This window comes from Phaethon lepturus, unplaced genomic scaffold (genome assembly GCF_000687285.1).
Source record: "Phaethon lepturus isolate BGI_N335 unplaced genomic scaffold, ASM68728v1 scaffold10741, whole genome shotgun sequence".
NCBI lineage: Eukaryota > Metazoa > Chordata > Aves > Phaethontiformes > Phaethontidae > Phaethon > Phaethon lepturus.
The window spans coordinates 22,987-40,732 of NW_010515589.1; the positions used below are offsets into that span (position 1 = coordinate 22,987).

At 37.7% G+C, this 17,746-nt stretch overlaps 1 protein-coding gene across 1 annotated transcript in view; it reads left to right on the forward strand.

The window, feature by feature from the left end:
* CDH19 (cadherin 19, type 2) overlaps nt 1-13,761 on the forward strand; it is a gene marked incomplete at its 3' end in the record, with an annotated part of 29,575 nt that extends 15,814 nt beyond the window's left edge. Inside the window, exons 6-9 of the mRNA XM_010295820.1 lie at nt 1,270-1,454; nt 2,621-2,874; nt 5,498-5,634; nt 13,640-13,761. Coding sequence (XP_010294122.1) covers nt 1,270-1,454; nt 2,621-2,874; nt 5,498-5,634; nt 13,640-13,761 — 698 coding nt within the window. The remainder of the gene's footprint in view (nt 1-1,269; nt 1,455-2,620; nt 2,875-5,497; nt 5,635-13,639) is intronic.
* Between the last annotated feature and the right edge of the window lie 3,985 nt (nt 13,762-17,746).

Sequence of the window (17,746 nt, forward strand, 5' to 3'; positions counted from 1 at the left end):
ATAGGTAAAGAAAAGCCATGCACGCAAGCATAACAAAACAAGGAATTCATTCACTGCTTCCCATGGCCAGGCAGGGGTTCAGCCATCTCCAGGGAAACTGGGCTCCATCACGCATAATGGTTTCTTGGGAAGACAGACGCCGTCACTCCAAATGTCCCCTCTTCCTCTCCTTCTTCTTCGTCCCAACCTTATATAGAGAGCATGACGCCATATGGTACGGAATATCCCCTTTGGCCAGCCTGGGTCAGCTGTCCTGGCTGTGTCCCCTCCCAGCACCCGTGCACCCCCAGCCTGCTCGCTGGCAGGCCAGCATGAAAAGACGGACACTCTTTGACTGCTTAGCAACAGCTGAAAACATCAGCATGTTATCAAAATTTTCTCATCCCAAATCCAAAACACAGCCTCACACCAGCTTCTGTGAAGAGAATTAACTCCACCCCAGCTGAAACCAGGGCAGTATCCACCTTTTATTCCATGCCATTTACATCATGCCCAGGTCCTATACTTTTCAAGACATTCCAATTATTCATCATTAATGGCCAGGCAGGGGTTCAGCCATCTCCAGGGAAACTGGGCTCCATCACGCATAATGGTTTCTTGGGAAGACAGACGCCGTCACTCCAAATGTCCCCTCTTCCTCTCCTTCTTCTTCGTCCCAACCTTATATAGAGAGCATGACGCCATATGGTACGGAATATCCCCTTTGGCCAGCCTGGGTCAGCTGTCCTGGCTGTGTCCCCTCCCAGCACCCGTGCACCCCCAGCCTGCTCGCTGGCAGGCCAGCATGAAAAGACGGACACTCTTTGACTGCTTAGCAACAGCTGAAAACATCAGCATGTTATCAAAATTTTCTCATCCCAAATCCAAAACACAGCCTCACACCAGCTTCTGTGAAGAGAATTAACTCCACCCCAGCTGAAACCAGGGCAGTATCCACCTTTTATTCCATGCCATTTACATCATGCCCAGGTCCTATACTTTTCAAGACATTCCAATTATTCATCATTACTCTTCCTCTCTTTTAATATATACACACAGATACCATTCTCTTAGTCCTGAAACCAGCACATGAGGCTGAGAGAGGAGGACTCAGGAGTGGAAAGATTGTCATCCCTTGCCCCCAAGATTTATCTATTGCTGGATCAGACCCATTGGTCTAATAAAAGCTGGGGGCTTTTCCCTAACTTTCCAAGAGCCTCAGGCCATCATAGCTACAGCAGCTATTAACCATGGCAGATCACTAAACTGTGACAGCATTTGTTTCTTTAGGACTCTACTATATGAGCATCTCTGAAGAGGCTCCTGTGGGCACTATTGTAGGCAAAGTCTTCGCAGAAGACAGCGACATAGGGGAGAATGCAGCCATGAACTATTTCATTGAAGGAGATAGCTCAGATGTTTTTGACATCATTACTAACAATGAGACTCAAGAAGGAATTATCTTATTAAAAAAGGTGAGATCTCATAAACCTTCTAAAAAATCTCTAAATACTGGAAAGAACCTCCTTAAGCAAGCTGGATGTTTAAAAAACAACTTTTGCTTTGGATTCTACTAATTTTGCTTTCTTCAGGCTTTGTGATTTGATTGGGATATTAGGGGGATAAAAAGAAACATGCTTTTCTTACTGTTTACTTTTTTTGACTCATTACTGCTGAATAAAATAGTGGCAGTGACAGTCAAAGTATCTCAATGTTATTCCTATCTGTGCAACACAGTGTATCCCATTGTGAGAAAATGTTCTCTCTCTTCTGTGCATCATCTGTAAAAACTTTATCAATAAATTATACACAATATTTCCTCACTTCCAACACCTCCTGTTAAACTTAACTGAAGCAAGACAGTGGAGTTTTTGTTATAACATAGCTTTGAAGAGACACTAAATACACTCAAAAAGATACCAGCTTATGAATTAAGATATTTAAGAGGCTTTGATACTGTGTGATGTATTTTGAAATCACATAGGAAGATTTCTGGGTCACCTGGGTCATCATCTGAGGTGATGATAGAGTTTAGTAGTCTAGCGAAATCCAGGAGCCTGAAGAACTGAATGCTATAAATTTGTGTTGTTTTTTTTTCAATTTGGATTTATTACAATTCAGGAAGGTCTTTATTTAATATTTCTCTTTTTAATTGCAGAAGATAATGACTATCTAAAATAGTTATATAACTGTGTTTATTAAGTATTCATTGTTGTCTTCTGGAATTCATTTCCTTTAGAGAAAAAATTTAAACATACCCACCTTAACCCCTACAGATTAACTGATTCACATTTTTTATGTAAGTGTAAAGAGTAGTGTTCACTAAGGTTATACCTATGTTGGAAATAGAGTTACCAATACAAGGAGTTGTTTTTCTTAGGACTGACATTCTACCGGAAGAGACTTAGTGTTGTTTAACTGTAACATTAAAGCCAGCCTACATGTGAAAGCAAACAATGGCATGGCACGGTTTAATTTTAAAATGTTTTTAACATAGAAAAGAAATCTTATAAGTAACTATTTTTGAAACATTCCCAGAAGAAGGGTAGAATTATTTTTTCTTTACTCTCACACCACTTACTGAACTGTATTTAATTCAAATGTTAAAAAATAGTCTACATCTCACTTTCTATCTTAATAGAGAGTGGATTATGAGAGCAAGAGGAGATACAGTATTCAAGCAAAAGTTGTAAACAGGTACACTGATGACCGATTTCTGAAAGAAGGACCATTTGAAGACAAAACCATTGTCAAAATCAATGTGGAAGATGCTGATGAACCTCCAGTTTTCACCTTGGAGAACTATGTGATGGAGATTGCTGAAGGGGCTGTCAGTGGCTCCCTGGTGGGCGTTGTAACTGCTACAGATCCAGACAATGATGACTGCCCAGTCAGGTACCTAATTTAAAATGTGAACAGACCTCAAGTATAAATGTAGTTGGGATTTCCAAAGGCTATTTCTGTTCATTACCTTGGCTCATGATTACAGTTAATCATGCTTTCATTGATAGCCTAGGTGATTCTAGGTGTTGTGGTTTAACCCAGGTAGGCAGCTAAGGACCACAGGGCTGCTCACTCACTCCCCCACCCATTGGGATGACTGCGAAAATCAGAAAAGTAAAAGTGGGAAAAATCATGTGTTGAACTAAAGACAGTTTAACAGGTAAAGGTAAAGCTGTGCATGCAAGCAAAGCAAAGCAAGGAATTCATTCACCACTTCTTATTGCAGTGAGGTGTTCAGCCATTGCCAGGGAAGCAGTGCTCCATCACACATAACGGTGATGGAAACATCCCTCTGTTACCAATTAATGAAAACATCCTTCTGATCAACACTGTTTTCATCCCAAATCCAAAACAACCTCATCCAAGCTACTCTGAAAAAAATTAACTCTATCCCAGGCAAAACCAGTACAGTAGGTTAAATCCCGACCCCTAGCCCAAAATCTAAATAAATGAGCTTTCTTTGTGCATCTTTGCAATCACTTTGAGATGGGGTAATATTTAAAAAAATGGCCTGGAAAAGGCTGTGCATAGCAGCAGAGCTAGGGTACCACAGCCAAACTGTAAGTGCCTGGAGATGTTCCAGTCTGTTCCAAAAAACTTCCGGAGATATGGAGAGATGGACTCATTGCTGCAAGGGAGACACAGAACAGCTCCACTGGCATCTGTTCAGCTCAGCATGACCAAAAATTTACCAATTCCATACATCTACCACAAATGACCCACAGAAATATTACATAAAAAGAGTGTCCCAGATTTTCAATTTTGCAAAATAATTTTGCTGTCCCTTAAGGGAGGAAACAGGTAATTAATCTTTAACATGGGGTTTATAATTAAAATAGATTCTTGAGTTACTTAATGTCACTGTGTACTGTGCAACTTAGACAAGCTAGGATACGAGGACAAATGGATGAGACGCAAAATAATTTATGCTGTGTAATTGTGTATATTGCATCACCGATTTTTTTAAAAATAGAATATGTCACTTCTAATGTAAAGATATGTTTATTAGTCTGTCATGCATGTTATTATAATTTTGAAATCTTTGCTATCATAAATGACAGCAGTTGCTTATAATATAGAAAACCAGCTGTGCTGCTTTGTGGATCACAGTTTTCAAATAAGAAAAATAATTTTTAAAAAAGCAACAAAACCTCACTATGTTATTAGTTAAAAATAACTAAAAATATCCAAAATAGATTTTCTGAAAATTATCTATCAAGAATTAGATTACCAAAAAAACCCAAAACAAAACACCAATGTCAGAAAACGCTAAACAAGCTTTGGATACAGAGGATGAGGAACACTCACCAAAAAAAAAAAAAAAAGGAAGAAGAAATTGAATTGTAAATTGTTAAAATAGGGGCTTATAAATGTCAAATCTTTGGCTCAAATTATAAGAATTTTCACTGACTATGTTGTGCTCGTTCCTTGATTTACCGTTGATTTTCAAAACAGACAAAATGTAACTATAAATGACAACAGGAGATGGAAAGATTTTGTCAAGCACAATTAAAGGTACAATAAAAGAGAGAATAGCTGCATGTAGGAATTCCAAACTGGAGTGATAAGAACCTTTCAACTGTTCAAACAGTTTTTACTTCCATGAAATAGACTTTACTAGGAACTGTGACATACAATCTTTTTTTAATATGTCATGAAAAATATTAGTAAATACCCTTTCATATGAACCAATACTTTTGGTGTCTTTTCCAGTACACTTCTGGCTTGTGACCAGGGGTTAGACTTTAACAATTTGAATGGTATGTATGTATGAACGTGCGCATGTGCATGTCCACATATGGACATAACATCCAGAGCCTTTTCAGTGAAGATTCAGGAACACTGGACTCATTTGCAATTATCTCCTGCATTAGGATTTTGTACCCAGCTGTCCTGGTTTCAGCCAGGATGGAGCTGGTTTTCTTCGCAGAGGCTGGTGCGGGACTGTGTTTTGGATTTGGGATGAAAAAAACCACTGCGGGAGGGGGAGTGAGCGAGCGGCTGCGTGGTGCTTAGTTGCCGGCTGGGGCTAAACCACGACACCAGCCTAGGTGTTACCTCATTACAGATAGTTATGCATCTGTCTTTATAATGCCTGTTCCCTTGGCATCAGAGCATGTTAGAAATTATAAAATAGATTTGCCATTATACTTCCACTTAGCTGTTAGTGTTACTCATTTCATAAGTGGCACTTTTGCTGTTTCTTTTCAATGACGTTTCACCTGCTGTGAGTCTGACTTAGAAGTAAGAATGAATAACACACTTCAGATTCAGCTCACATTAATATAGATCTGATAATTATTTAGTTTTATAAAAAGAAGAGCTTTGATCTTGGCACCAGTGAATTTTAAATGCTTATAAGTGTACATTTTTCATGATTTCTGATTTGTTGCAGCACACATTTGTATGTATATATGCATAGCTCTGCTTTCTCAACTGACAATGGCTTTCTATGTCCTTGCTTTTGATGGAACATTTCAGTATTAGGGGATCTCTCTACTTTTTTTTGGTGCAGGTACTCTATTGTCCACAGCATGCATTTAAAGAGATTGTTCAGCATCAATGAACACAATGGAACAATCATTACTACTAAACCTCTGGACCGAGAGATAGCTTCTTGGCACAACATAACTGTTACAGCCACAGAAACAAGTGAGTAAGAAATTTAAGGAATGCTGTGTTTTATATACTGTGAGCTGTAATTATCCTCTGAATATGCCTTCTTTTAAGTGGAGAATACATGCTTCTTTCTCATTATATTACTGTTGTTTGCTACATTAAGGAGCATTATTAAAATGATTAGTTAAATAGAAGTGGAATGTATTTGAGCTCGAAGATCTTGTGCTCTTTCATAAAAGATGACCTTATAAAAAAAGAAAGGAAATTGTAATAAGATCAAGACTGCAATGCTTTCAAGTTACACTGAAGCATATGAATTGCTCCTGCAGTGTAAGATCTTATGTTAAATTAGACTCCGGTTAATTTCACACCAAATATTTGACTAGTGTGAAATTAGCTAGGGTCTAATTTAACACTGGTCAGAAACCTGTGGCTCAAATTAATTGTGAGTGTAAGGCCTAAATCAGCTAGACTTCAGTGACAATTAAATCTGTGAAGCATTCTATGATTCAATGTTTTATATAGATTTCACCTGTCACTTTTGCTTGAAAGTCAAATGCAAATTGCCTCAGTTTGTGTTTTTGGTGATCTGATTGCCCTAACTCTGGGATGAGACTCTAGAAAATTAATAGCCACCAATTTATAAGGCAGTTTAACAAAATTATTGGGATATTATTTAAAAACTAATCGCATCCATCCTCAGGAAGGAGAAAAACCATGAGAAACTAGAATCTAATCAATAAATCAGATTTTGCCAAATATTTTTAGCATGTTTTTTCAATCCTGAGTCTCAATTAAATGCTATTTATTGCTAAGACTACTTTAATCATGTATTCATAAATTACACTGTTCCCAAAAGGGAGCATTCCATGTATATATGTAGAATATTACTGCTAGAGGTTTAATATAATATAGTCAGTAACCATTTTCATTGAAGTCTTTAATTTGTGTTTGGGAATTGGTAGTATTATCTTCCTTTTCATCTTCTCAGTGAAGTTTAAGCATGAATGTATTTTACTTCTCATGTTGTTGGGCAGCTGGCAGGTGTTGGTAAAATTCCTCTCTGGCATATTTTTGTCATGTCTTGAATAGCCCTATGGAAACACAGCAGGATGACTTTGGTCTGGACTTTTCTGTTTAGTTAAACAATAACACAGGAAAGAACCAAATGTTACAAATGAATAGGTGTCCCCTGCAGCAAAAGAAACCGAGTCTTTCACAGTAATGAAAGTTATTGTAGAGAAACCGAGCCCTCATTATCTTCATCTTCCTATTCTTTATTTCTTTAATGATGATAAGGTCACTGTCTATAACACCATATTCAAAAGCATTGAAGTTAGGTCACCTGGGTCTGGGCATACCTGAAATGAGTTGTATTACGGACTAGTAATATTTTATTCCCTGAAATGTAGTCATAACATACATTGTGTGTATGATACATTGGTGGATGACATTGTGGCTCGGCTCCACTGAAGCCAAAACAAAATTCCATTAAGACTGAAACTGCATTACAAGAGCAACCTCCCTAGGGGCCTGCTGGTGTCCTGGCATTCATACAGGACACAAGCTTTTTGCCCCCATTGCAATGACAGGGATCAAAGCTTAGTAAGAGGATCTTGCCTTTGTTATTGCAGACTTGTCGTGTGGATCATCCTATCTTCACTCCATCGAGATAGCACATCTTAAAGGTACCCAGAAGTAGATCTAATTCATTGGACCTTAAATGCGAGCAGTTGGAACCTGCTATCTGTTGAGTCTTATTCTACTTTATGTCTAATACGGTTCTTGCTCAAGAGAAATCGTTTCCTTTGATCAGTATTTACTTAGTTGTAATCAGCTTCCATCTAGTACAAGGCTGAAGCATGAACAGCAGCATTCTACTTATGCATGAGAGCAAGTCATCAGCTTTACTTAACACTGATTTACTGAGTCAGATGATGATTGACTGACAATTAATTAATTTAAAAGAGGAACATCTGCCTCAGCTTTCTCTCTGTTGAACTGTAGATGACCAACAAAAATTCCCAAAGATGGCAACTAGCTTGAGCTTACTTTGATCCTCATTTCTCTATACGTCCATTGGATGAGTGCAGTACCAGTCATAAGCAAACTTACCCACAAGATACAACAGACATGTTCCATCTGGGTCTTGCAGATGTCCTTCCATAGTGGTTCCAGACCTACTGCATGACTACAGAACTTACATGTCGTTGAAGGTTTCAGTCATGGATCATATTAATTCAATATTCAATTGTCACCCCACTTTGGTCATATATACTTTTCTTGACAGACTTCTAAATTTTTAGTTTAGTCCTTTAAAAAAAAAGAATTCTTGTCCATTTTCTTTAGGAATTATGGAAGATTCCTTTAGCTTAAATTATAACAACTATTATTATTGCTGTTGTTATTGTTATTACTGTTATTACTGTTATTATTATTATTACTGCAACTTTCCTTTCATTGGCTGATGACAATGCCAAGCTTTCTTTAATCCCCTGCAAGTATTGAGTTCTATTTTGTCTCTAGACATGGTCACGGCTTTTCTTTTCACACAGCTCCAAAATTAGCAAGTTACCAACTTTGATCTTTAGTAAGTAATACACCAACTTCATTCGTCACACTGATCCAGCCTATTGCACTTGGTATCCTGTTCTTTCAGACCTTGTTTTTCAAGTTCTGATCTCTCTCATGGAGATTATGACAAATTTTCTGTTTATTGAAAGATTTTTTACTTAACGTGGGATATGAGTATAATAGCTGTATTCAAATTCTGCCAACTATTGCCCCATGTAAGGGATAAAAGACAAAATAAGTGTTGCTTACCATCTTCCCCAATTACAAACAAAAGAGTCACACTGCTTCACCCAAAATCTTCATTAAATATTTACCAGATGCTGGTTCCAAGAGTGGCTTTGTAACATGTTACTACCTCCCAAAACAAAACACCTGTGATCTCAGAAAAATTTAAAATTTCCATACTTCTACTTTCCAACAGCTATGTGAGAAATGCTATTCCTTGTCATTCAACCATATGCTGAGGTAAAAAAACCCAAAACAATCACAACACAACAACCCACATACAGTATGGAAGTAGAAATAAGACTGCTACCAAAAATAAATAACAAAGGGGTATTTGGTGAGAGAAAACAGATATGAATGGCAGCTCTAGGCTAAAAAGAGCTATCAAAATGGTTGTACAAGCAAAGGATAGGCTTTAAAGCCGATAGAGTATCCATGAATCTTTTGAACAAGCAAGTTAGGAATAGGCCAAGGTAGATAGGTCCTTCCCATGCTGCTTTGTATATGACTGAAGTCACCAAAGGTGTTCCCTGGCTCCTAATAAGTGCTACAAAGTTTTCCTTTCAATACCAATCCAGTTAAATCTCTGTTTTACACCTCCAATTCCAACTTAAGTTAAAGAGACTAAGTAAGTCCTACGTTCTCAGTATTATTTCTAAAAGGGATATTTGCTAATTTTTATATTTATTTAAAAAATAAGCTGGGCACTGTTTGTATTATTGTATTATTGTTTTATTGTATGGATGTTGGGATTCAACAAGAGAAATGTCATCCCACAAAGAAGTATTTCTGAGATGATTCTGACAGATCATAACCTTTGGTAAATTAGCACAGCTCTAATGATTTCACAGAACGAACAGCAATATGAAACTGCTGAGTATCTAGCCCTTTATCTCTGTGGTAGTTGCTTTTGCTGCCATTTCCTTTGGCAAAAGACTCAAAGCTATCAGCACAGATTCCATAAGATCCAAGAAAACAAATGTTTGCTCCAAGCAAGTTGTGAATTATATATTAAAAAAGCAATGTAAGAACCAAGCAAACAGTTTGAGGTGAGTCAGAAAGGAGTACATTTTGGTTTTCTCTTAAAGGTCCAGTTGACTAATTTAAGTAAATGCCTTAAGGACTTCTGAACAGGTCAGAAACAGTAACAGTAGCACCCACCATGAGGCATATAACTATAATGAATATTCCTGTGAGTGACATCCTTCTAGCTTAGACAGAGCAGATTGAGATATTGATAGACTTTTAGGTTGTATTAGTAGTATTCCTGGAATCTCTTAAGATTATTTCTTTTCACTGGAAAAATGTGTTCATTATGGTCCTTACCCAACAATATGTCCAAGTTAATGTGAACATTACTGTTGCAGTGAAACTTCTTTCCTATGAGAGTAATAAATTACATTGTGGGGAAGGCAGACATTTTTCAAAGCTATGCCATGTAAGTGAGAATTCAATGTGCTGATAGGCAAGGAATTTCGAGAGGTATTCAGTATAGAATCATAGAAACATGGAATCCTAGAATCATTTAGGTTTTAAAAGACCTTTAAGATCATCAAGTCCAACCATTAACCTAACACTGCCAAGTCCACCACTAAACCATGTCACTAAACACTACATCTACATGTCTTTTAAATATCTCCAGGGATGGTGACCCCACCACCCTGTTCCAGTGCTTGACAACCCTTTCAGTGAAGAAATTTTTCCTAATATCTAATCTAAACCTCCCCTGGTGCAACTTGAGGCCATTTTCTCTCATTCTATTGCTAGTTACTTGGGAGAAGAGACCAACACCCACCTTGCCATAACCCCCTTTCAGGTACAATAAAGTCTCTCCTCAACCTTCTCTTCCCCAGACTAAACAAACCCAGTTCCCTCAGCTGCTCCTCATAAGACTATGTTCTAGACCCCCCACCAGCTTTGTTGCTCTTCTCTGGACACACTCCAGCACCTCAGTGTCTTTTCTGTAGTGAGGGGCCCAAAACTGAACACAGGATTCAAGGTGCGGCCCCACCAGTGCCAAGTACAGGGGCACAATCACTTCCCTACTCCTGCTGGCCACACTAGTTCTGATACAGGCCAGGACGCTGTTTGCCTTCTTGGCCACCTGGGCACACTGCTGGCTCATGTTCAGCCGGCTGTCAACCAGCACTCCCAGGTCCTTTTCTGCCAGACAGTTTTACAGCCACTCTTCCCCAAGCCTGTAGCATTGCATGGGGTTGTTGTGACCCAAGTGTAGGACCTGGCACTTGGTCTTGTTCAACCTCATACAATTGACCTCGGCCCATCGATCCAGCCTGTCCAGATCCCTCTGCAGAGCCCTCCTACCCTCCAGCAGATAAACACTCCCAGCCAGCTTTGTGTCGTCTGCAAACGTACTGAGGTAGCACTCAATCCCCTCATCCAGATCATTGATAAAGATATTGAACAGAACTGGTCCCTATACTGAGACCTGGGTAGGTCTGACCACAACTCTTTGGGTCTGGCTACCCAGCCAGCTTTTTACACAGCGAAAAGTACATCCATCCAAATCATGAGCAGCCAGTTTCTCTAGGAGAACGCTGTACCTGCAGGTCTTCCTTCCCTTGGTTTCAGGTAACATATTTATAAACATTTTCATTACATAAAATAGTTTTTTCATCCTAGTCAATACACAACTTTTGCACCATGAAACTCCTATAGTTAGCTCTGGGTTTTCCTTGTCTGAGGTAATTATAGAAATATTACCTTGTGTAAATGCAATAAATGCAGGAAAAACGTGCCTTATATTAGCTGAGTTTATTTTCCTTTTCACAGGGGAATAAGCCATACTGACATAGCTTTTATATCTAAAGCTGCAGTGATAAAGCATTCTTGTATAACAGAAGCAGTACAGCTTCTGTGAGACAAAATGCCTAAGAATTAAACCTGTTGGGCAAAAAATACTTGGAACAAAACTATAAGCTCAGTCTATGAAGTCTGTCAGCAGTAATGCCTTAGACGGGCCTGGGCAAAATCAAACTTCTTTGCAAATATGTGTTTGGAGACCAGTGGATAGAACAGATCTGTTGTTCCAAGTTTAAAGTCTCAACTTTCTGCCTTGGCTAGGGTTGGGTATCAGTGTTCGCTCCAATTACTCTATGTCTAGCAGTGGCAGAAATATTTTTAAACTACATGAAATTTGGTGAAATTTTCTCCCAAAGCTTAAAAATTTCAAAATACTAGAGGAAAGCAGGAGTGACAGAATTTCTTAAAGTATTGTGATATGATAAAGTATTGTGATATGATAGATGATATTAATATATCATAGTGGTATGTTAAGTGATATAAGAAAGCGCATCTGCCCCCTTGCTCAAACCCAGGATCCTACTGCGTGGCTGCTGGAGCCCAGCCCAATGCATGGGGACCCAAGGCCTTTGCCCAGGCTCAAGGCACAACTGATGCTTTCCTGTTTGCAAAGCTGAGCGCAGATCCCAGAGACACACACACAGAGGACACTGACACAAGCCAGTCACACAGGCTGCCACAGACAAGGCGCTGCCTTCAGCAGCACCTGCATATGGGGGTCTCATAAACCTTAAGGACAGACAACTGAGTCCCCTCCTCCTCTTCTGCTGGCAGAGGCAGAAGGTCACTGATGCAGGCACACACACATAGACACACACACACACCACTCTCCAGGTTCACAAGAACACACACACTCATGGATCCCTTCAGCAGCTGCATGGACCCTCTGTCAGCCCAGCTGCCAGCTCCTCCTCTTCATGGGTCCTCAACTTACCAGCTGGTCCATCCCAATGCTTGCTGGCAAACGTACACCACCCACACACCCATCCCTCATGCACCCCACATTCACAAGTGCCCCTTGAGCATACCAGCATGGACCCCCCTGAGCACCTGGCCTGTACTCAAGGACCCCCTACTCACTGTTGAGTCCAGCTTAAAGTTTGCTAGTGAAAACACACGCGCACCCTGGGCACACCCAGTTTAGGGAAGATACGGACACTTGTCCCCTGCAGCCCCCATTCACTCCAGCAGCTAACACCATGGGCCAGGGCCACCCACACCCCTGTCTGACTCCAGTAACTGACACCAGTTTTCACTCACACATATGCAGGTCTCACCAGTAGCAGTAAACATACACATGCAACGATAGAGAGTGAAATTACGCAGAGTGATAGCTAAGAAAAAATTTAATAAGAAGATAGAAGATTATAGGACTGACGGGTGATCAGGTTCAGTGCTCCACCAGAGAAGTGTACTGACCAGCGCCATTTTACATGTGATCAGCATCTTTTATACCCCTTTGTCTGCTCCCTCTTTGTTCCTCTCTCCACATCCCCCGTGGGTCTGTACAGCTACATCATTTCCCACACCCTTCTGGATCTGAGATCCCTCTGGTTTACAGTCTTATCAGTTGCAAAGCCCAGGTTCATCTACTTGGAATTGTTACCCTGTGGATTCTGGATTACCTGTCAGTTATCATGAGGTTTGTTTCTTGTAATTGTCTCCATGTTTGCTTTGCCAGGTCTGTGTCTTGGTATGTTTTCTTTCTGTTTTGTCCCTCAGTTTCTCAATTGACAAGGTCCCCACTCTGATAACCTCATAGGAATAAACATTCTCACACTCTTGTGTACCTCCAGTAATTAGTATGTCTGACCAGGTTTGGTTCTCATCACCCCCTCCCTTATCCTTTGTCTCTCAGGTTTGTGTCCATGTATGTACTTGTTTACGGCTTCCTTTTATTCTTATTAAATCTTGTTGCATTGAATAAGGTACTTGACCAGATACCCTTAGAGGAACAGACACTCTCCTTCTACATACCCTTACATATCACTAGTACAGTAAATTGTTCTGCATGAGCAAAACCTCATTTAATTTCTCCAAATCATATTTCAGTTTTTAAATCAGTTTCTGACTTGGTAAATGAAAGAGTGAACAAATCCAAAATTTCACATGACATATCCTTACATATTTCAAGATAAACTATTATAATTTATCTTCACAGATTGGTGAAAAAAACAAAATCAAAACCCCACCACCTTTTGTAAATAGAACGCCAGCAAAGAAAGAGAATGCCCTCTTTAGATGTATAGGATATATTTGAACTCATTAAAAAGTTTTAGTGTAAATGTGTCCGTAGGTCTCAGTGACTATTTTCTTCTCTGCATAATATACATAAAGTTTTCTAACGTCTACATTACTTTAAAATATATAGTATATTATTTATAACTTTTGATTTCTGTCTTTTTTTAACCATTAGGAAATCCTGAAAAAATTTCAGAAGCAAATGTGTATATCCAAGTTCTTGATGTTAATGATCATGCACCAGAATTCCCTAAATATTATGAAACATTTGTTTGTGAAAATGCGGTTTCTGGCCAGGTGAGCATGAAGGAGTTAGCCATCAGTTTTCTCATTGCAACGAAGATTTGGTCTGAGGTCTTACTATTTCCTTTAATATTGATTATTTCAGTACTGTGAGTACAGGCTGTATTTTGTCTATTTCCAAAATTAGTTCTGCTGATATATGTATAGTTTAGAATTTAGATTTCAGAAAACTGATGTGTATTTTTCCCTCTTTAAAACAAATCGATACATCTCCTTGTTTGTCTACCAAAACAGGTAATAGAGAAATACAGACAGAAACTTGTGAAAAATGAAACAGCATAAAACACAGATTTGATTCATATTCATGTCACCAAAGTTAAAACTAGGCCTGGTATTTACAGCAACAGCATATTGTAGTCTGTAAGAACCAGACTTAGACAAGATTCAAACCAGATTCATTGTGTTCTTCAGTTAGAAACAATTTATTGTGAACCGAATTCAAACCATGTCTAGTTCAGTGGAAATCTGAAGATGTTCAAGTCACAGCCCTTGCAACACCTTCCTTAGCTGGAGCATATGGGATTGTCATACTAAACATCTTTCCCTGGAGATTTTTTTTCATTTCCTATTCAATCCCCAGGAGAATGGGTTCATATCTGTCAGCTGCCCTAACCCTCCAGGTACACTGCTGACTCTCCTTTTTCCTCCACCCGCTTTCCTCTACAGCTTTACTGGTTTTTTTAAGTGATCCAGTCTACAGACTAAGACTCAAACTGTCCAATAAGCATGCCACCAGGCTCCATGAAGAAGTCTAAAATAAAACTGCAGAAAGAAAAATAAGATATTCAAAGTTAAAAAAAAAAAAGTACAAAATGAACAACAAAAAACAAAAAGCTGTAGACAGAAAAATTTAAGGTTTTTTACTCCTTTAAATCATTCTTTGGACACATGAAAGAGATCTTTGGGATATCTGTGATGGTTCCATTCAAACATTTTGTTTTGTTTTGATTTCTGAATCACAGAGCCTTTCTTTTTACACCAGCTTGGTTTACTTTGACCTTGATAAGTCTGCAGTTAAATAAAGTTTTCTTTGCAGCAAAAGTAATTTCTTTATAGTTTTTTACATCCATTTATATATTTCTTTATCAGCAGTTGATTTGTTTGTTCTGCATTTAGTAATTTTCCAGTCTGCAAAGGCTACCTCTAGTTCAGAAGTATGTGGAACAAGCCATTTCTTTTGGTCTTCGGGTAACTCATTGACAGATCAAAGTATAAGCATCACAGCAAATGTCACTTCATATTCCTTGTCTTCAAGACACCATGGATTAAATATGGAAGCTTATAAAATGGATATTTATAATCCATGTTTTGGACTTGTCTACAATATAAAAACCCAGGTGATTTATTTCCCAAGGTTTTTATTATTCCATAGTTGCTTACTGTTAAATAGCACCTGTATGCTAGTCCATTAATGGATACTTTTTAATAACAAATCAAGAATATATATATTAAATATTTTGAGAAACACTGGAGAAAATGGCACTGTAAAGAATAGTAGTAATAATAATAAACTCCTTGAGTACAGGATACAGAACTATTCCAGTTTAGCATTGTAATACCCGAATGAGGGATGTGCAAGATACTTTTCCCATTTTACAGACAGTCAAAATTTTACAGACAGGTGAAATAATACTCTAGATTCACGGGCATCTTTAGTTTAGCCTTTGGAGACCATGACAGTAATGTCAAATAATCTTCTTATTAACAAATAATCTTAGGAAAAACAACAGGAAATTACTACTGAAATGCATAATTATGACAGTCAGATTTTATGGTATTTTAATCAATGTTTATGATTTAAAAGAGAATTGATAGCTGATATATCTCCTTCGGTACTATTATTCTTTTTTTGACCTTTTACTCACAGAAAAAAGGTTCTTTATTTTCATCAGCAAGAATACAAAAGATTCAAAAATTATTTTATAGATACTCTGCTTGTCCACTGAATAACAAAATTCATATTTCAGTAAACATCAGCTTAAGCAGTCGAAGGGCTTAATCAGGACATTACAAATCTTTTTCTCTTAGCCATATTTCTGCAATCAATTCCAAAGAGTTATTAGTTGAGACCAAAGCTTGTACAGATATTCTATCACATTTCAATTTCTAAAGTAGCTATTTTTATTCATCTAGCTGGAAATGATACGTTGAAAGATAGTCTCAGAGATGTTCTGAATCTCTGGAATTCACTTGCTTCCCTGATCTCAACTGAGTTATGTCTACTTTCATGGAATAATCTGAAATACATTTGAATCCCCCAGCTTATAGTGTTTGGGGGAAAGGAAGGAAAAGCACTGCAGAGGGAAAGATACTGTCAAAAAAAAAAAATTCTAATTCTGATTACTTTTTTTTGTGTCTGCCTGCGTTACGATAAAAGCAATGTAGAGTCATGTGGCAAATAACTTACTTTTACATATCCTTAGGGTATACTAGGTTATGGTAAATAATGTGAATATGACAAAGAATCATGAATAAAACTAATTGTTGTCCTAATTGTCCAGACTCAGAAGCAGTTAACGGTAGCTCCAATCCAGAGAAGATTGCTTGTTTTGTATTTTTGGATTTTCTGAAAGATTATAAAAAATTCTTTGTCTGATTTTATTCCATGAGTGTTGACCTTCATGTCCCTGTATGGTGTTTTTGTGAGAGTAACAGACATGTTTAACTTAGCCTTTGAAAGTCATTCAAGCAAAAATATTTCATTTCAGTCTGTGGAACTATAATTTGAAATTTGACAATAAAAATGGAAGTAAAGAAGATAGGTAGTTTTTGGCATCATTCTAAATCCATTCATCATGTTTATCAGACATTTGGAATGGATTTTTCACTATCCATTTCATGTTTTAGTTCTGTACTGTCTTATAATCCCAGTTAGCTGTATACTAACCACAACTGAAGTTTTCTTTTCTACATTGAAATACCACTTTCACTACACCACCAGTGTTAAATACATTATTTTCAAAATAACTCAAACAGTTGCTGTGTAAAATAGACTTCTATCCTACTACAGCTTTATCTAGTATCAGATCAAATAGAACAAAATTAATAAGGCATCGAAAACCAGGATCCCATTTTGATTTGATCTTTTGACTTTATAACTGTATGTAGACATGGTAAATGACGACCACAATGTGGTATTAATTTTTTATAGTTACCTTTTATGTGTGTGTACAGTAACTACAACTGTTGAATTCTAGTAGTAATATTCTATAAAAATAATAAGGACACAAAATGGACAAAATCTGTCCCAAAGGTAACACTAGAGACATCCCAGAAAGAATGGATTTGACCCATAAAGCTTAATTCCAAGACATTAATAAATTAACTTTGCCTGAAACTGAAGTTTGAACGTTTGAAGTAAGCTATATCAAGTGTCTTACATTATACACAAGCAAGCTGACCATCCAGAATTGTATGCATGGTAATTTCAGTCCTTTTTATGCATATTGGTCTTTCTTCATGCAGGAAACAGATTTCAGCTGAAGACAAACTGCACTAAATACACCTACATTCTGAATTAATGCTGTCTTCTCTAAAGCATATTTATTCTGTCAATTCTGAGTTCCTATAATTTGGGGATCATGTATGAAGTGACTTTGATGTTGCAGCTTGCTTGGTAATTTTTATTAGATCCAAAGAATTTACTATGTTTGCAGAGCACTTTGAGTTAGAGATAAGTTTCAATGAAAGTTAAGAGTATTCACTTGATATTACTTCTCTACAAAATGAAATGTTGACAGAAGGAAAAGGGGAAATCTTTAACCAAATTCTAGGAGTATATGATTAATATTAAAAATGAGAAGCTTGCTGAAACAGATCCGTTCTAATAAATCATGATGTAAAATGATTTTTGACAGCAGAGAAGTGAAAGTCATGGGTTAGTAAGCCAGTGTTTATTACTTTACCTTGCTATGTTCTTTTCATTATTTACAAAAAGCATCTGAACAGTAGTCAAAAGAAAATAAGAAGTTAAAAGGAA